General features: G+C 39.8%; 2 protein-coding genes across 4 annotated transcripts in view; both read right to left on the bottom strand.

Annotated features, from left to right (window-relative positions):
• Positions 1–2,119, bottom strand: part of GXYLT1 (glucoside xylosyltransferase 1) — a 32,500-nt gene extending 30,381 nt beyond the window's left edge. Inside the window, exon 1 of the mRNA XM_062017279.1 lies at positions 1,905–2,119. Coding sequence (XP_061873263.1) covers positions 1,905–2,119 — 215 coding nt within the window. The remainder of the gene's footprint in view (positions 1–1,904) is intronic.
• Positions 2,120–10,250: 8,131 nt separating this feature from the next.
• YAF2 (YY1 associated factor 2) overlaps positions 10,251–20,702 on the bottom strand; it is a 36,670-nt gene continuing 26,218 nt past the window's right edge. For all 3 annotated transcript variants that reach the window (XM_062017244.1, XM_062017255.1, XM_062017264.1), the window contains one exon: positions 10,251–19,817. In XM_062017244.1, the coding sequence (XP_061873228.1) occupies positions 19,580–19,817 (238 nt within the window). In that variant the 3' untranslated portion in view covers positions 10,251–19,579. The remainder of the gene's footprint in view (positions 19,818–20,702) is intronic.

Below are 20,702 nucleotides of genomic sequence, written 5' to 3'. Positions count from 1 at the left end.
CTTTTCCACATTACAACACACAGAGAATTTCTATCTCACTCCACATGTTCCAGCAAGCAAGGAGCTTCCTCCACCTTGTTGGTCTTCTCTCCCACCAGTATCGTTGACTTAAAAGCTACACTTCAGTACAAATAACAAAAAAAGCTTTTAAAATAAACATGGTCCTTCTTTTGCTAACCAGGAGCATAATGTGCCTGAAAGTAATTTCCCTGCTTACTAATGCAAATTATTTAGCTTATCAAGCAAAAGTTTTCTTCATGTAAATTGCATATTTTCTTCAGTAAAACAAGTATCATACATAGAAATGTGAGGGGAAAAAAAAAATCCTACTTAAAATTGTTTTATTAAACCAATGAAATTTTACCTAAAACTCGTAAAGTTAACTTTTATTCCAGTTATCAAGTTCTTTAGAATTAGGAAATTGCAACTTCTCACAAAGACTTTTTAATCATGAACTAAAAGTAAGGAATTTCAAGTCACAATCTGTACTAATCTGAACAAACGCATGGGAAGGAAAACAAAAGCCAAAACAATACCAAAAAAAACCCCATTCTCATAACACAAGTCAAAAGCTGGGTTTCACCTTTCAGATGACTCCACCCCTACCAACTCAGAATGCTGTTTCATGCTATTTTAAGATGATTAAGTCAGAGCTTCTGTCATCCTGCCATTCTCCATAACTGTTCTGCCTCAACACTTCCATAATTACATGACGAGCCAATTCAGAGCACTGGACTGGCCAAAAACTCAGGTGGTTTTCGGGCTGGTCAGTAAGCCTGATCAGCTCACTTGTGTGAACAAGCAGTGTAAGAAGGGGGTGTCAGAGAATGTGAAGCCTTGGGAAGGAGGGATGGTAGTCAAACTTCATTGCTCTCAGCTGCCATGGAATCTATGCAGTTAGAGGCAGGCTGGCCCAAAAAAAACTAGTCTTAATTTTTCCTGCGACTTCAGTAACAGGCTTCCTGTCACACCTCTTTTCCTGGCATTAGCATTCTGGCAGCCACAGGGGAACAGGATCATGACAGTAACCTGAAAGAAAACTAGTATTTTTTCATTCCATAATCTCACTCACCCCCTGACCACATAAGAACTTCTGCTGACAGAAGCAGGTAACAAAAGCACGTAGCCAGGCAGAGTGTGTGGGCCGCTCAGATTTACATCCCTTCGACTTCAGAACTGAACTCACAAGTAAGTATTTCATAAGAAGAACTTTTTCTTAAATAAAGCTATGTGATAATCATAAAGAAAACTAGTTTCAAAACTAAATAACGCCATGGCAACTTCCTTGCTTGGAAAATGACAATGCACTCTTCCTTACTTCACCCCCCACGCCGCAACACAGCGGCAAGCCCGATTTTCACAGGGGCCGGCATACGGTGGCCGGCCGGCTCTCGGCACTGGCCGCCGGCTCCTCCCGTTGCACTACCGCCCAGCCCCGGGGCGCCCATGGTCGCGGCGGAGCACGGCCTGCGGGCACCACGGACTCTCCCGCGACGGGGACCGGTTTCGGCCTCCGGCCGACCCGCAACGCCACTTTACTCTAGAGTTTTATCGGGTTTTGTTTGTTTTAAGCCTTGCTGCAACTCTGTTCCCCGGAAAGCGGCCCGCGGGACACGAGAGCTGCTGCGCAGGCAGCGCACCGCCAACCTCCGAAGCACCGTCCCGGCCCCGGGCGGCGGCCTCCCCTCGGCCCCGCCGCCCCAGCGCAGCAGCCGGGAGCGCGCTGCCGGCCCGCACCAGGCGGCCGGGGGCGCCCGCGGAGGCTGAGGGCGGACACCAAGCCCCCGCTCCGCCCGCGGGAGGGCGGCCCGCGCGCTCCTGCACCTCCCCGGCCCTCCCCGCAGGAATGCGGGGGGAACCGCCGCCCACCCGCCCGCGCCCCCGCTTTCCCCGCGCCCCCGTACCTGCCGGCCGCCGCCTCGCCCCGGCCCGCGCTCCCCGCCGCCTGGCCGCCGCCCTCCTGCCGCCGGGCGCCGGGAGCGGCGGGGTCTCGGGCCTGCCGCTCACGGCCGCGGCCGGGCTCCTGCTCCAGCGAGAGGGCCAGCTGGCTGAAGCCGTAGAGCAGCGAGCAGACGCCGCAGCCCAGGCACAGCAGCGCCACCCGCGCGAACCGCCGCATCTTCCCGCGCCGGCCCCGGCAGCGGCGCCAGGCGGCGGCCGGGGCCCGACCGGCAGCGCGAGCCCCAGCGGACGCGGCGGCGGCGGCACGAACCCCGGTGTGTGAGAGGCGGGGCGGGGCGGACTCTGAGGCGCCCGCAGGGCGACAGGAGCCGGCAGCGTAGCGGACGCGAGGCCGGGCCGGGCCGCGCCGCGCCTCGGCTCAGGGGGCGGGGCGGGCCTCACGGGGCGGGCCGCTGTGTAATTGCCCCACGAGGGAGAGGAGTGGCGGGTCGTCTGTCTCTGCTGTCGGCAGAATCAGTGTCATTTCGGTTGGAAAAGACCTTTCAGATCATCAAGTCCAACCACTAACCTCACACTGCCAAGCCCACGACTAAATTATGTCCTTCAGAAACTCATCTACCTGTCTTTTAAATATCTCCCGGGATGATGACTCCCTGGGCAGCCCATTCTAGTGCTTAATAACCCTCCTGGTGAAAAAGTTATTACTAATGTCTAATCTAAACCTCTCCTGGCACAACTTACGGTCATTTCCTTTTGTCTTATTATTCATTACTCAGGAGAAGAGACTGCCCTCAACTCACTACAGCCTCCTTCGAAGTAGCTGTAGAGAGTCATCATCTCTCAGTCTCCTCTTCTCTGGGCTCCTCTTCTCTGGAGCCCAGCTCCATCAGCCACTCTTCGTAAGAGTGGTTCTCCAGACCCTTCACCAGTGTTGTTGCCCATCTCCCATAGCTGCCCTGCTCTCCTGAGGGGTGCTGGCTGGCCTGGTCCCCAGGGCAGCACCCAGAAGATGCTTGCCTCCACCTCTGTGGTCAGCCTTGTCTTGCTGCCCACTCTGGAAAATGCATCCATGGGGAGAAGTCGAGGGTAGTATCATCCCAGACAGAGGCAGACATCAGTCTTGACAAACTAGAAATCTGCAGGCTTTTCACACAGGTTCATGTCTTGCCTTGTCTTCCTTACACTCAAAAGCGAGGCTCAAGTCTGCTGAAAGTGACACTTTTTTTTCCCCCACACTCACTGTTTTTGTTGTGGTATCTTTGACTTTAGTTTGTAAAATCCTCACGGTTGCCTTGTCACAAGCATATTCCCACACATGCATTAAGCCACTAGTGTTACACAAGTGTCCTTCCTTCATATAGCAACACAATCTGAGCATGCACATCATTTTGAACTCCAGCTCATCTTCCCTCCACAGGCCTTGGCACACAGGTGATGACAACAGGCTGGCCAGGGGCAGTCGTTTGGGTGGATGTTGGGCCAGAGAAGCTTGGTGAATTGGGCCTGAAGTATTCATTTGTGGTCACTAGCAAAAAGAGGGTTATCTTGGCTCACGAAGCCATGCTTCTGGAGAACAAGAAGTAGGTCGGGAAAGCAGCACACTGGGGAAAAAGAAATAATAGGTATATGTCCTCTTGGACAGGGGGAATGTTGGCTGGGTTTCAGATGAATCCAGTACAGTATCACATCGCCTGTCTCTGGCTCAGTCTGCTGCACAAAGGCCTATCAGGCTAACCCATTATTGTCAAGGTGTTTTAAAGTCATCAGCCAGTGCTTCTCTGTCAGCTCCTGACATTATTTTTCTTCAAAAAGGCAAATTTGAAATATTTCTGCTTGATTTTTCATCCCTTCAGTGTATATGGCTCACATTTTTTCTACAGACTGGAAACATCCTTTTTAAAAATAAGCTATGATACATACTTTACTGCCACACTTGGATGTGTGTAAAAGAAGGGGAAAACCAGAATGCCAGCTGGCAACTCTAGTAGCTAGAACAGAAGTAACGCCAAAATTGTGCTGCCAGAATTGTTCATCACCTCATCCTCAAAACAAAAGCAGAAAAGAGGAAAAAAGGTGTTCCTCAGAAAATACTGGACATACAGCTATGTTTGCAGTGCAGATACCAGGATGATTACTAAGAGATGCAAACAGGGAAATCGGGACTGAGAAAATAAGTAGAATTCAAGAGAACTGAGGAACTAAGGAGAATGAGGAGTAATGATGAGAATTCAGGGCAAAGTGACAATGTGAGAGTCATAGATGAAATAGGGGATAATTTGTAAAAGGAGTCTAGAAAGAATTTGCTTAATGAAGTAAGGGAAATTTATGTTAGTGAGAACTATGTGCTGGCATATACATCACAGAAAGAAGCAGCTCCAAAAGTGCCACTCAAAGTCCTAGCTGGGCTTCCTGCCCCTCTATTTTCTGTTCCTCCATGCTTTCTGCCACATATCATAAAGCCATTCAGCTTTCCTGGATTTGTATTTGTGCTCAAAACCTGGCCCATTGCTCTCATTGCCTATCTGCCTGCCAGCCTGTGTCATGAATTCACTTGCTGTCCCATTTCACAACCCCTGTGTATACTTACATCAAGTCCATGTGTCAGAGAGTAAGTAACACAGCAACATGAGAGTCAGGAGTGGAGCGATACAATGCAATATTTACTGACAGCATAAATTGAAGACCCTACTGGGGTGTGACACTGGCCTTTTGTATTGAAGTATTCCAGTCAGGGAAAATGATGTCTGAAGGGTGTTACAGAGGGACCAAGAATGAATATGGCAGCTGTGCAGTAATAAAGCTTTCATGCTTCAGAAGAAGAGAGTACATTTTTAGATGAGAAAAGAAGTCCTAAAGAAAGATGACATAGGAAGGAAAATATTTTGGGGAGATTAACAGTTATACCATTTCCCAAATAGGAAACAAAGATTCTCTTTGTTCAGTGCTGTCCAATAATGCCTGAATAATTAATGAGTAAGAATGTATCTGCATTGCTCTAAAAATATAACTAAGGCAAGGTCAGAGTGAAAGTTAGTATCTCTTTTGTTGATGTATCTGATGCTATTGGGGAGAAAAAAAAAATTAAACACACAGAGCCTTTGTTCACACTGCAAAATCTGCCCATTTAATCTAGCTATCACTTGATCTGATAAAAGCTAAAATGTTTCTCGCTAAAGACTCAGCCTTGTGAATAACAAAGATAAACAGAAATGACTGAAATGTAATATCTAGGTTGTGTGACTGAGAAAAAAAAGGTATCAGACGGTATCCAATTAGTGAATACAGCTTTTCAAATTCTTTAAAGAGAAATAATTATGCACCTTTATTACTCACCATAAACAGTTAATGAGCAATGTTTTACATTTCATGCTGTAATGTCTGCTAGTCTTTAATAAACTTAAAACATGAAGAGATATAATCAGATGCAAGGCTTCTCCTTATTACCGATTTTAACTTTTAAAATCCTTTTCTTGACTGGCTTTTATGTACTTAGACATGTTCTTAGACATTTGCATCTGTAGGATTTAATTCTATTTACTATGTCCAGGAAACAGCTGAAATCTAGAAAAAAAAAGTAATCTTAATGAACTACAGATGTAAAATAAGTGAATAACTGATTTCCTAAAAGAATCCACATCTTATACTGCTGCAAGTGTGTGCAAGGTCATAAGACCAGTTACTGCGTGCCAGAAAAAATGAAAACAAAGCTCTAACTACTCATTAGACTGAGAGATGAATGAGATCAACTTTAAAAAAATATATATGCACAATTATGGACGGGGATTATCTGATGCAACAGAGAATAAAGAGAGAAATGAATTTCCACTCTGGCTTTCTGCTAATTACAAACTCCAGTCCTAATCAGATGAATTTGTATCACTCCTGGTTTTGTTCTTTCAGGAAGTTAAACCCTTAGTTAAGCTGGGAAAGCAATAGGGTTTTGCGCTGACAGATTTGTGTCAGTGCCTGCATGCAGACCAGTTAAGGGTTTTTCAAAGGCAAAGACACTTCCTTTGATGTTCACTGCCCTTTCGTATAACCTGCAGTTTCAACACTTTGCTGTGATACATTGCAAGGCTGGGTAAGGAGGGGGAAACTACTTTACTACCATGTGTTGTGCATATGGTATCATCAGACTTCTTGGTGCAACATCCCTTTTCTGTTCCTGCCAGACATAATTTTTCTTTCCTTCTGATTCATTTTTAAGACAAGGACTTAGTTTGGTACCACTGCCACTCACTCTTATTGTATCTAATCTTCAAATTCCCCCACATCTACCTTCAATGTATAAAAATGTTAAGAAAGTCTCTAAAAATCAATTTGTATTGATGTCCAAATTATCATTGCCTTCCCTCATTCCTTCCCTTTTTAGCTCTCCTTGTTTTGCGCTGTAGTATATGTTTACCCTATTTAGACTATAAGCAGGAACTTACAACATTTTGCAATTGATCTTAGCATCAGCAGTATACACACCTAAGGACAATAGTACACAAAATTAAGTAAGCTGTGTTGTAAGCAGTTTGAGAAGTGGTTTGATACTTTGCAAAATTCCTAGTTTCATCTAATCTGAATCAATTATTTCTTCAGCATTAGTACAATTTACTTCAAACTTTATTTAATGGATTCTCTGGGAAAAAAAATATCAGTTATTAAACAGTAGAGTCAAAATATTTGTGTCATTCCTTTTAAGAAAGTTCAACTTCCATATCCTAAATAAATAAATATGCATCTATATATGCAGACTTGCAGAGTTTTTAGTGCTCTGCTACATTAAAAAAGGAAATAATTTCTAGGAGCATGAAGAGAATTTATCTCTTTTTCTTTATTTGTGACAAACATATATTTTTTTTTTCTGTAAAGACTTCTAAGTAGAGAAGTCTAAAACATCAGTCCAAAGGGAATTCTCAGTGCTGGGTTTTTGTTTCTCTTCCTCATATAAAATTCTCCAAGGACCATATCTGACACAGCTATTTATGTTTAAAGTACTCCTGGAAGGACTCAAAGCAAACTTACCTACTTTTGCAAATACCTACCACACATGAAAATATAAAAATAAGGCAAGCAAGCCTTGGCTTTTGTTTGTCTATATATAACAATACTCAGGTTTAAAAGTCCTTATCTTGTGCTGTTGTTTGCTACAATATGAAATGCTTTGAAGCCCCTAACATCCAGATTGGGGTCTTTAAATTTTTACTGTACATAATTTTTTCATGTAATGGACTAAATATTTACTAATAGTAATCATGCCAGCCTTGCATTGGCTTGAAAGTTCAATTTTTAAGATTAAATATGTAAAATCATCTGAAAATAATCCTGTATTTTCTACCTCTTCAACTTCATAGTAACAGAGCAGACTCTATGTAGCGAATTTAACGCTGCTTGAAAAAATGCTGCTCATCCATGTCACTTTTTTGAAGACCCTCATAAGGAATGCATTAGCTCCTGAAATCTTCAGACCACAGACTGAAAACCACTGCTTTTCTTTTGTTTATTTTTTCATGTTTCATGTAAAACCTGTAGGCATTTTATGTATTTATTATTTCCAAGTGCACAAAGCCTGCATGGCTTGAAGAGTGAAACTGAATCTAGCAAAGAGTTAAAATTAAAAATTAAATAAATAAATCCAAGTTAGATAATGTTAGATGTTAACTGCCAGCTGCCCTTAAGAGGAAACAGAGGTTTAGGAGAGTTGTCAGGGGCAATGAGAGCTGTTCAGCAGTGCAAGCCAGATGATACACTGGAGGCAGTGAGCCAGGAAGCCAGTGGCCCCTGTTTTGAAAGAGCAGCATAGCTCAAAAGATGACAGACAGTCATTCAGTGAGGAGGAGTTTTATAAAGCAGTCAGTCAAAACAGATGAAGAGTTAATTTTGCATTTTCTAGCAAGTCCACTTCTGATTTTACCTTTTTCACTTTGTTTATCTCTACCCTGCTTTTGCTCCATGTCCTCCTCAAGCGGGGTTTAACATTGTGAACCGATGTAGAGGCATGTCAAGGACAGAGAAATGAAGTCCTAATGTTTGTCTCTCTACATCCTTTTCTGCAGGGGTTGCCTTATTTCTGCAATTAGTAATTCTACAAACAGATTTGAGCAGTCAAATGTGCTGGCTTTTAAAACATTTAGTGCTTGAATTATAAGGAAGAAGAGATAAGACAGTATTTTCTTTTGTACTGACTGCTCTTTTTAAAACTGAATAGAACAGCCACATGACAGACAGTTGCGTAAGGTACATAACAGGCTTAGGTACCAGTATCCTCATACTTGGTCAAGAGTCTTAGTTACATCTGAAGTCACAGAAGTAATCACGGTGAGCAGTCAGCTTAACTTGCACAATCCTATGCCCCTCCCTTGAGCACGCAGACATTATACTGTTTTATCTAAAGTGTCACTAGAATTGTATTCTCAAACTGTTTCACTGCCTGAGTGGCAACAGGGTCGGTGAGTAGCTCAGATATTGTGCTGCACTGAACTTCAAGCCTGAAACATCTAAGATAACTTCAAGCGCTGCTGCCCTATGATTGCGCTTACACATTACTCAGCCTTCTTTCACCTATCTTTTATCTGTAACTTCGGGGTGGGGGGAGAAATGTTTTACTCATTTTGTTTTTCAGGCTAAGAAAGGGTAAAATAAAATTGGACACTGTCCTAAGCTGTCTCCAGGCAGCAGGCCCATAGTGGAATGCTGTGATCTCCCACAGCTGCCAAAACGTTTATGTGGAATTTAAGAAATTTGTTTTGATCTTCAGACCCCTAATTGTGCAGCAGACTTATCAAACAATCAACGGAGGAAAGAAATTAATAGCAGGGTGATAGAAGGCTTTATAGCTTGCTCTTCTCCTTTGAATTCCTTCTGTTCTTCTAAAATAGATGTTAAGTAAACTAGATAGACTCTCTTAATTAGTCACAATAGTCCCATTCTGGTATCTGATGCCAATTTAATCTGGTATAAGTCGGCATTTCTGCTAGTACCAAACTTGGTAGTTTTGTGAACAAGCTGGCTACCCTTTGCTGCCCGCACTTCAGGATCCACACTCAGACAGAAGCAATACAAGCACTCTGCACCTGAGGATGTCTCAGCCACAGACATCACCTCCTTGGAGTGAGGGTGAATATACATAGTTGTGGTCAATGCTTCAGTCACCTGCTGCACAAATGGGAAACTCTGACAGTCCTCAGACCAGCTTCCTTCCAGAACGCGCTGTGGAATGTTAGCCTCACACTGCAAAGCAACACAAACAATTCAGAGAACTGAACACTGGAAATGTGTGTAGTTTGAAGGTAACTTCAGACAACCCACACAGATCACTGTTTTAGAAGCTCCTGTAGTAACAAAGGCAGCTTCGTATACAATGAGATGAACCCTTAAACAAAGTCTTCTCAAGTTTCTTACCTCAGTTGTGTCTTTAATTTGCAAGTATGGATGCTTTCACAGTTTCTTGCCTTGGAAGCAGTAATCCCAGGAGTATCTCAACTTCCATCATAACCAAAAACAGTAACATATCACCTCTGCCAACAAATTAGCAGAGGCTTCTTGACATTTTGAGATCAAATTCCCTAAGTCTGTTGTTTATCCCAAAATTGTCCACTTGCATTTCTTCCACTTTTTCCTAAACAACACAGAGAAGAGTTCTGAAAAATGTAATGATTTTATTTACCATGTCATTTATCACAACACACCCTAAAGCATCACCACTGCCAGCCAGAATTTAATATAGCGCACCCACAATAGTTTTTGCTAAAAATACTTTCTTGTTGGATTCTTCACAGGTAACTGAGTGTTAATTTATTCCTGGGGAAGGCATTTCAAGATGTGTCACTATTCTGGGCTTCATATGCATCTGTTTATGCTCACCTGAAATCAAGTGTATGTTACTATATTACCAAACAATATGAAATAACTGCAGAGTTGTTACTTTCTAATCAACTCCATTATCATTATGTAGCATTTATTCTTTAAAAAAATAATAATCTTTGCACTGTGATTCCTATTGTTTCGTTCTTTCCAGACACTTCCTCTCAGCTTTTCTGCCAAGCTTTCAGAACTTTAAATTGTTTAATAACGTCTTTGAGTTAAGGTCTGGAAGAGGTCAGTTTAAGGCAGTGTCCTGTCCTATTGGGTAAATGCAATATATTGTCCTCTTTATTTAAAGGAGTGCTTAACTGCAATTGCACACAGTTTATCAGATATAAAATTTGTAGCATCTTGTGATGCAAACTCCATCTTCTGACTGCTACACAGAGACCTTTTAAGTGTAGACCAATATACTCGTTACGTTTTTCTTACAGTACCTTTCGAATTTTTATGGTGAATTTGTATGTATTTAAAAAAAACTACAATCACACACAATCTTTTGATCACGGAGATGTTTATTTTTGTCTTCAATGTTTGTAGGGAATAAGATTTCACTACAAAAGTGTCTCAGAGAAACTCCATTCAAAGTCTAGGCTTAAGAATGAAGGGAAAATATACTTTCAGCTGTACCAGTCCTGAGCAAAGTTTAAAATGAAAATGAAAAAAAGTCCTCTAGAGATAGGAAGCACCACCAATAAAACCAGAGGGCCTCTTACTGATATCTGCTCATGCTTTCTTTTCTGCTTGAGAATTGATAAAAACTTCGGTAGGAAGAATTACTTTATTAGAATGTGGACCTAAGAGTCACAGCCCCAATCTCTCAACAAATACCACACACTCTTTTACAGTCAGAGTTCAGAGCCTCAGTTTTACTTTCCATTAAGTAGTCAGGACTGCTAACAGCAAGACTGTTGCCCCCACGGTGTAACATTTCCTCTTACTTAAACTGGTAAATAAATATTTATTTAATATACTTCTTTCAATAAATATTTATTTCCTATCAATATCAAGTTCCTGAAAAGTTACATTGTTCTTAGAAGTATACTACTCACAGCAGTTACAAAACTTCTGATAACATCAGGTCTCAAAATAATTTATGTGGCTTACATTCTGTCTCTTGTTCTTTCAGTGAAAGGATTTCAAGCCATTGGTAACACTCAGTACTTACAGTTGATATATCCAGGACATACAATCTGACAAAGTAAATACTTCTAAGAGCCAGAACACAAAAGGCACTTACTCATTTTGGGGAAGACACCTGGCAGGTAAGATTTTTATTTTCAAAATAACAAGCCCTTTTTTTCTGAGAAGAAAATCCTTAAACACCACTGTTGGATAAACATAAACCCTATGAACAAGACCGACTTATGTATCCCTTCCCAAGAAAGGTAATACTGTCCTTGACTGAGAAACTGAGAAGTGTGAAAGCATCCAGAAACTTTTTATTTACTTGTGTGATATTCCAGTAGGCTATCACTGCTGATTAGAAACAATAATCTCCTCTGAAGAAAGTAGAATTTACAAACTGAAAGCCTCTGAAACTTTTGGACTGTTTCTTATTAGGTACCTGTATCAGCAATAAAATGTAAGACTTTTGTGTTATAACCAGGAACATCACCGTGGTTACAACTGATAACCTGTGACTCCATCCAGAGGAGTAAATCTTTTATCAAACTTCCTTTCAACTGAACCATTGCCTCAGTGATGCTCTGTATAAGGCACTTAGTAAATTTTAAGAGCATCTGTCAGTGCTGTTGGTAGTTTTGATTTGTTTGTGAGGATGCTCTACCAATGCTTCAAGGGCCAAGGTGTGGAATCGTCACTGAAAACAGCCGTATGAACTACCATCCACAGAACTCTTCAGAAGCCACATCCATTCTAGTCTGGGTTCTTATTATTCTTTCTACATAAAGTTATCTCTTTTCGAGTAGTCCAGCAATTAGACCTTTTAAAATCTGGGTAGTGTCTAAATGTACAAGAGGAATTTATATTGCTCCTGATGAACTCTTTAAACAAAACTTCTGCCTTTTCAATAAATGACCTGTGTCCGAGAGTGAAATATTCACGGTATTTACTATTAAATTCACAAAAACCTATATCTATCTTTAGGCCAAAATTCACTGAACCAACAAGTAACAAGAATCATAAAGCAACACACACCTGTATGAAGTGTGGGATGCCACCTACTTCCAATATAGTACACAGAGAAAGGAATACTAAACACAAAAAGAAGCCATTATATAGAAGCTTTTCTAGATATTGTTCTGAAAATGCATTTTCTTTGTTCTTCCACCTTTATCCTCTTTTTTTGTTAGACTGAGGGTTTTCAAAGGTGTTTGACATTTTAGAAACAGAAGCTGCCTACTTAGAATTTCTGTAGGAAAGCCAAGAAAGCACTCAGTATTTGTGCATGCTCTTCAGACCTCCTCCAGCTGGCACCAAGAGCATTTTCCTGCACCTTTCAAAAAGCCTCCAGGTACTGCAAATTACTCGGCAACATTACGCCTCCATCAGTCGGAAAGCAATTTGCTTACTTTCCCATGCTTGGAAGCCTCCTAGCAATAGAATCAGATCATTTGCAGAAATGTCGATATGACAACCAGCAACTGGTACCCCAGAACAGGAGCTACCTCAGCCAGAATGCTTGAAGGGTACAGGATCAGTGTAAGTTTGCTCAGCAAGAATCTCTTCAGTAAGTCATAATATAGAAACAAGGACAATGGTGACAAAATTGGTAATGACTCCTAAGTTCCATGTACCACTGTTGGTCTTGCAGAAATCAAGATCTAGTTGAAGAACTGAGAATACAAGTTGCCCATTTACAAAAGCAGGCATAATAAATCACTCAAACTCACTGCATACACTTATACCACAGATGTACTTTTAAAAAACAAAAGCAAGGAGGAATTGGAATGTGTTTTCTTCAGAGGTGGGAGTAGTGATAATCAACTGATATATGTGACCTTGAAAGATTTCCCTTGCTTAGATTAATTCACACCTGAAAGCTGTTACAGTAACAAATGATCAGTCCGATGGAAGATTGTCTTTCTGAGACTGGTACCATCAGGAACTGGGGTTGGCACTGAAGCATTTTCACTTATTCTATGCAAAGAAGGATCAGCTTGAAATATGTTATTCATGGATGGTAGTTATATATTAGATGCACATAAACAGAAAATTAGGTCTCTATATTCCCAAAGTGGGTATTCAGAAAGTAGAACCAGCCTGATCACTCGCTTATCTTAACTAACAGATGCAAAGTGATTGAACAACTCCATCCTTCTCTAGTGACAAAGAACTGCAACCAGAACTTGCAGTCTGTAGAATCTAGGGTGTTTGGGAAGAGGGTAAAGAGCCAAAATTAATTAGCTCCAGTTACATATATCTCCTTCTGTATACTTTTGCTTCTTCATACAAAAGAGGAAAATTACAAGCATGGTTAGGAGGTTACAAAGAAACAGATTAATACTCCCTTTTCCTCAGATGTCTTCTCAATAACTCTACTGTAAATTAGAGCTCCATTGATTTAAAACCAAGTTTCTTAAAATCATAAAGTTAAAGGGAGCTTGTTCACTTTGCAAGCACTGTGACTAAGATCAGTATTTATACACAGAGAATGGTGTAATTAAAGATTACACTTCTCCAGGTGGCTTACATCCTGCCAATGTAGTCCTGAAGAGCTTCTTGCTCAGATATTCGCTCCTCTATGAAGATATGCTATACTTTCCACAAAATAATTAACATTCTGGAACTATTTAAATAATTGTTATTGTAACGATATCTTTTCTGGTGGCAATTTTCTTTTAAAGTGTACGGGAGTTGTTACATATTGTTATCATTTATCTTTTACAAACTCCAATGGTGCAGCAATCTCTTGTGATAACAAGAACATATTTTTGTCCTTCATGTTCCATATTTAACTCCTTGAAAGTACAGCTAAAACTTCCTGTACCCATTAAACTGTCTGCTCTTACAATCCCATGTGTTGGTAGACAAAGCCAGTTCTTTTCAGATGACTTCTATCTGTTTCCTACTAAAAAAAGGGACACGACAAACATCAAAAACATCTGCTAAGGGATTAAATATTAGACAGTGATGGTTCATTTTAATTACTTTTCACTGACAGTTAAACAGAAGCTGTAGACAGCTCCTGCAATACTAAGACTCTATGATCTCGAAGTAATTTATTTGTTGGCTGCATTTTCTGTCACAGTTTGAATCCAATGGTATAGTTCAGGCAGAGCGGAAAGACACATGAACTCCTAGGCTTTGTTCACAGATCACAATATTCTGGTGTAATATCTTAGGAAAGTCACTTAAACATCATTTGCTTTTGGAGAATACCATTTACTAGCAAGTGCACAGCTATCTGTTGTTGTTGCACACCATTTACTCCATCCTAGACAGGAAGTTACAATAATTTTTGTAAAGCATTGATTTGTAATTAGCTTGTGAAGTACTTTTCTGAATTTAATTTAGTAGTTAAATCCTGTTAATTCTTATTAAAATCCACATTCTTCTTTAGATGTCAAATTAAGCTCAATACCTGATTGCTGTCTTAGACAAATCTCTAAGTCTCTTTCAACAGTTTTTCCTCTAGTTAAAACAGCACAAAAGAAAACCAACTGAGCTTCCTCATTTTTAACAGATATTACTGTATGGCTCCTGCTAATTTGTGAAGTTATATCATTTCAAATTGAGATTGCCTTGACATAAGTCAGGTAAGAAAGACCTTTGGAAGCTCAAAATATTTCTGGCACACTCGAATCTTAATGTTAAGATAGAAGTACACATTTGCAAAACATCATATTTAACTGGTCCCCTAGCCAAAACCAGCATTAACTTTCTATCACTCCTGTCTTATTTCTGAATAAGCACAAGACAAATTTTCAACAAGTATAGCACTTGATACTGCCTTCAGAGAAATTAAATTTCCCCCATAGTTTCTGATATTTGAATGGAAGTACATCCAGACTCCCTGGTAGAGAGCACAGTTAAATAAAGGCATGTGACAGAAAAAAAACAAGCAGATACAGTTAAAGAACTCTGGATGAACATAAAAAGTACACTATGTACAGTTCCATTCCAAATCCATCCCGTATAACAAAAGTATAATCAATCAACACAACGTGGGAAACTGCCAGGCTCTTGAGACAGGAAACAAAAATTAATGAACTTAAGATGCAGTGCCATGCGCTTGTGGCAAGTCTAGAAAACCTGCCTGAACACTATAATGAACTGTTGTAAACAAATTCTGTCTTACAGGGCTATCTAAAAATGTGTTCTCATAATATTAAAAAAGTGCACAAATTATAAAACCAAACTATCTGGGAGATTTTACAATCTGTTCCCCAGAACATAAAATACCTAGAGAAACATCTAATAGTTGTATTCTTAATCTCAAGACTTTCACAATCAGGAATTTTAATTTCTTTTTTACCACTGTTTCTGTTAGAATAAAGATTTTATGTCATCACTTAACCTGCTACTAAGTAGAATAATGCTTATTTATTTCCCATATTTAGATAAACCCATAAAAAAAAAAAAGGATCATAGTCTACAACTCTGTATTTGTTCTGTTTCTCATACCACCTACAATTAGTGGCAATGTTAGGAAGATAAGAGACTGAATTGTACACTTTTATCAATGAACTATTCATACTTCATTTTCCCCCATTTCTCCCCCCTTTTCCTTTCTGAAACTGAACAATCAATCAGCACATAAAGGAACTCATTTACATGGAACACTATCACTCTCTTGTCTTTGTTGGGTCACCATTTCATGAACAATCCAGGATGTACGGCTGCTGGAGACTGGTGCATATATAGATTTAACAAATAGCAGTTCTGGTGCAGAGAGCAGTCACAGAGAAAAATAGCTAATCAAAACACATTACAACATTCAATTTTCACTTTTTATAAATGGAGTAAAGACGTTTTTAAATATATTTACAGTTAGAAAAAGGACTTAGGATTACTACAAGTCAACAAAACTTCGGAAATTATGAAAGTTCATTTAAATTATAACTTCATGAATAGAGTCAAATGCCATATTCTACTTAGAATTTATCTACTCTGCTATCAGTATCATCACATTCCTTTAATCAGAAACAGGCAAAAATTATCTCAACTTTGTTTAATGCCAACACAGGCATCACTGCAATGTAAACACTGGTAATGGAATAGTTCAGTTAAAACCACCACAGAGCAGGTTTCAGATCACAGAATCAGAGATTCTTAAGGGCTGGATCCTGGCTGGCTTGCATTGCATCTGTGGTTCGAAATTGCTTTTCTAATGTCTTATTCTCTAAAAGACAGGGAGATTTTTCTGCATTCATTTTTATTACAACCATACTTGTGCCCCCATTTTTGAGATTATTCTCCAGAGACAACTGAATTGTAGTAAAATCCACTCCAACCTCCCTTCCTTCTAAACCAAATGGCTACTTATTTCTGAAGATACAAAGAGACCTTTAGTTGGCGGTGCTGGGGGGTTTATTCACATAAAGTTAAATGAAAACACGTTTTCCATTTAGTGAACCACTGGCAATAGATTATTAGTTGTTTGCAAGGAATTCTGAAATGTGTTTGCATTCGTTACATTTTAAGTAAGAAACACATTTCATGAAACATCTTGAGATGAGATTCGCTATCATTAAACTGCTTGCTTTGAGCAGTTTCAGTGCTCTTATAATCCATTACATCAGCAGATTCTGCAAATAGACCCACCTAAAGTAAAATATAACAAAAATACAGTTAAGAAGCATAGGGTTCTTTTTTTCTTTTCTTTTAAAAACTAGGGTATGTTATTCTGAACACCAGCCCAGCCCCCAGAACATTTAAGAACCTTAAAATGCATTGTTTTACAGACACTAAAATTTGTCCAGGTAATGGCAATGAACAGACATCCGATTTAGTCAGATAAAGTAGAATACATAATAAACAGGTCAGTAGTTATCCATCTGAAATAGCCTATAAATAACATTTGATGTCTTAAAAAGTTTAAACAGCAACACCAAGGAATGAGGTATGTATGTTCTCAGATATCACATCAGACTTCCATTTTATGCAACTAACTGTATTTCACAACTAGCATCTTACAAAATAGAACAGTACCATTGTGCCTGTAGAAGTACTGCATTAAAAACAGAAAAAAATACATTACTACAAGAAATCACCAAACATCACAATTGTCAGGGGCTACCAAAAACCATTGTTTTAGCTGTTAGGAAGATATATCGTATGTTGGTAATAATTTAGGGCTGGATTCACTACCAAGAAGGTCCATCCAACTTTTACATGGGCTTAAAAATATACTTAGTTTGAATGAAAAAGAATCACTGAACTGTAACTGGACTACCTCACTAAAAGCAGCTAAATGGACTGAATGTATTGAATCTGAATCTATAATTTTTAATCTATACATAGATTGCATGTGTGTATCAAAACACTTATTGGTTGTAAACAAAAATGCAAAATCTGTATTCACAAAAATATTTTATTGGTAATTTTACATTATACCAGATGGGACTGCAAATAGCTCTGTTCTGTATCATGATATTGCTAAGTGCATAAATGTTGACACTTTATGCCATAAAGTCAGGTACTGAGTTTTTTCATATGGTTTATGACATAATACATTCTAATAAGCCAAATCAATATTAAAGAAATTGATTCAGGAACACATAAGTAATAGTATTGTTATTTCTTATTCTTGTGCAACGTGATACTCCTGTAATGAAATGACCTATTGGGCAAGCTTAACATCCATTAATCTACGGGATCTGACGGGATGCACCCACCAGTGCTGAGGGAGCTGGCTGATGTTATTGCTAAGCTACTCTCCATCATTTTTGAATAATGGTGGAGAACAGGTGAGGTACCTGAGGACTGGAGGAAGGCCAATGTCACACCAGTCTTCAAAAAAGGCAAGAAGGACGACTCAGGAAATTACAGGCCAGTCAGCCTCACCTCCATCCCTGGAACTGTGATGGAACAACTCATCCTGGATGTCATCTCTAAACAGACAAGGGAAAAAATGGGTATCAGGGGGAGTCAACACAGATTCACCAAGGGGAAGTCCTGCTTGACCAACCTAACGGCATTCTTTGAACAGTGGCTATTGTCTGCCTTGACGTCAGCAAGGCTTTTGACACCATCTCCCAAAACTTCCTCATAGGAAAGCTCAGGGATGGACGGGTGGATAGCGAGGTGGATCAAGAATGGGCTGAACAGTAGAGCCCAGACTGTGGTGATCAAAGACCCCTAACCTTCAGCCAGCAATGTGCCCTTGTGGCCAAGAAGGCCAATGGCATCCTGGGATGCATCAAGAAGAGCATGTCCAGCAGGTCAAGGGAGGTTCCCCTCTACTCTGCCCTGGTGAGGCCTCATCTGGAGTCCTGTGTCCAGTTTTGGGCTCCCCAGCTCAAGAAGGACAGGAAACTTCTGGAGAGAGTCCAGCGCAGAGCTACCAAGATGATCACAGCACTGGAACATCTTTCATACGAGGAAAGGCTGCAAGACCTGGGACTGTTTAGCCTGGAGGAGATTGAGGGGGGACCTCATTAACACTTACAAGTATTTAAAAGCTGCATGTCAAGAGGTTGGGGCAACACTTTTTTCTGTAGTGTCCAGTGAGGGGACAAGGGGTAATGGACAAAAGCTGAAACACATGAAGTTCCATCTAAACACAAAGAAAAACTATTTTACTGTGAGGGTGAGGGAGGGAGCCCTGGCACAGGCTCCCCAGGGAGGTTAGGGAATCTCCTCCTCTGGAGATTTTCAAAACCCATTTGTATACTTGCTTGTGCAACCTGATTAAGGTGAACCTGCTTTAGTGGGGGCTTGTATTAGATAATCTCCAGAGGTCCCTTCCAACTCCTACCATTCTGTGATTCTATACAACACTAGATAAATTTGGGGCAAGGAACTAGCACTAAGCAGAAGTGAAAACTGCACTTGTTATTTTTAAAGCTTTTCCAAACTTTCCTATTTCCAAATGTTAGTTTTTGCCAAACATATGATCATCTGAGGTTCAATATTTGTTACACAACATAGAATACCAGTGTACAGTGACAATGTAGTAATTACCTGAATTGTAAGGTAAACCAATAGATACCTAGAATGTGTTTTCTGCTTTGCTTGTAAACATTACAATAAGTGTTTTAAGTGTGAAAAAAATATTGGTAAAATCATCAACATAATTCAGTTACAGTAATCTAGTAAAATGTGTCAAACATTGGCAAAAATTCATACAAATGTTTTATTTAATAACATTTTTCCTATTTAACCACACCAAGTACCAGCAGGTGTTTTTAAGAAGATAATTATTATGAAAATTCTGTTGCAGCAATAGTTGATTAGGTTGATCTTTGACTTGCATACATATAACTATGTTTCACAATTCTCAAATAATACATATTTAGGCAGCTTGAACTATGTTATAAAAATTTCAATTCAGTACATGCCAATAGTAGAGACTCCAAGAGTTGTATTAGAATTCACTAAACTAAAAGTGAAAATGGACTTACCAATAACACTGCATAATGAACATTCAAACCACATTTTCATGGCATCTTTACACATGAAGATTAGCGAGTTGGTCTGAAAATGCTTCGTAAGCATTTGTAGATTGCATTTAAATTATTGTTTCTACCACTGCACTTTTTTTTCTTTTTTCTCTTTTTAAAACTGCATAAATTATGTTCCAGACAACATACCAATTATGCATGAATAATCTGTCATGAAAATGTGGTAACAGGTGACAGAAGTTATGTATTTGCACGTTTTGAAGAGAAGAGACTAAAGAAACTGGAGGAAATTAACTTTAATGAGATTCCCCGTTCAGTGATGATGCTTCTCCCCTGGGTGAAGATGACCTGGACATTCCCCTCTCTGTGTTGTCAGAGCTAGAACCACTCTGACTGTGTTGATCTGCAGAAGCAGCACTGGAAGCAGGTGGTGACTTTGTTTTCTCTTTAAAGTCTGTAATTATGACCGTCAGATCTCCAACGGTAACTTCCAAATGCTGAGCGCTACTTCGATCCACATTTTTCAATCTTGGCCTAAATAAAGCAAACAATCATATTAAAAGCACACACACCATCTTATCATCTTTTAATTCTACTTTTCATGAGCTTTGGAGAACATACTTGTGCACATAAGACTGCTATGGGCACTATGTAATACTTGTGGTACGTTGTTTTCCTCTGTATTTATGGAGGAGTGTTTCCTGGTGTGTCTTACATTAAAATAGCTTTACATAACACATCACCTTCTTCTAAGAGTATTTAAAAGTTGACTTTATGAATAATGTAACTGTGCAGCAAGATGGGTATGTTGCACACGTGCAAGCTTTTACTCTTAAAAATTAAATCTTTCTTTATGGTGGCTATAGAAAGTTCCAGAGAAGAATCCATCTCTGCAGCAGCCTTAAGCCACAATTCTAAGTGGAGAATGATGTTTAATAATGAAGATGTTACTGTTTGCCTTCTGAATTCCATAACACAGATAGTGTTAACTTGCAGCAGCAGCAGGTACTAGTTCAGTTAAAAACCTCACTGGGACTGCTAGTATACTGTTTGCATTGTACTTTGTCTTCACAGGTATTCCCGACACATGCAGTGATTTAAACTACGCACAGAGCACAGTATCACACACGCAGTGTTGACAGGGCAAGTCTCCATCTGATCATTCAACCATTTGATTTTTCACAACAGTAAGAACCAAAGAACACTTGGACTTGTATTTTGCTGTCATATTTTTGCTAGTAATAAGCATGAAGTACTTCCAATTTACTACATTCCTTTGACTACTATGATAAACCATCAGTTGAATTGACCCAAGTGGTTATGAACAGCATAGATTTATGCATGTAACCAACTCCACAGCTTTCACTAGCTCAAGCTGCAATAAAATAAATGACTGACATCACACGTTAGCAGGTCTGC

The sequence above is a fragment of the Colius striatus genome, chromosome 1 (assembly GCF_028858725.1).
Source record: "Colius striatus isolate bColStr4 chromosome 1, bColStr4.1.hap1, whole genome shotgun sequence".
NCBI lineage: Eukaryota > Metazoa > Chordata > Aves > Coliiformes > Coliidae > Colius > Colius striatus.
The sequence above is the reverse complement of the archived record's forward strand: the minus strand, read 5'-3'. Positions and strand labels throughout refer to the sequence as shown.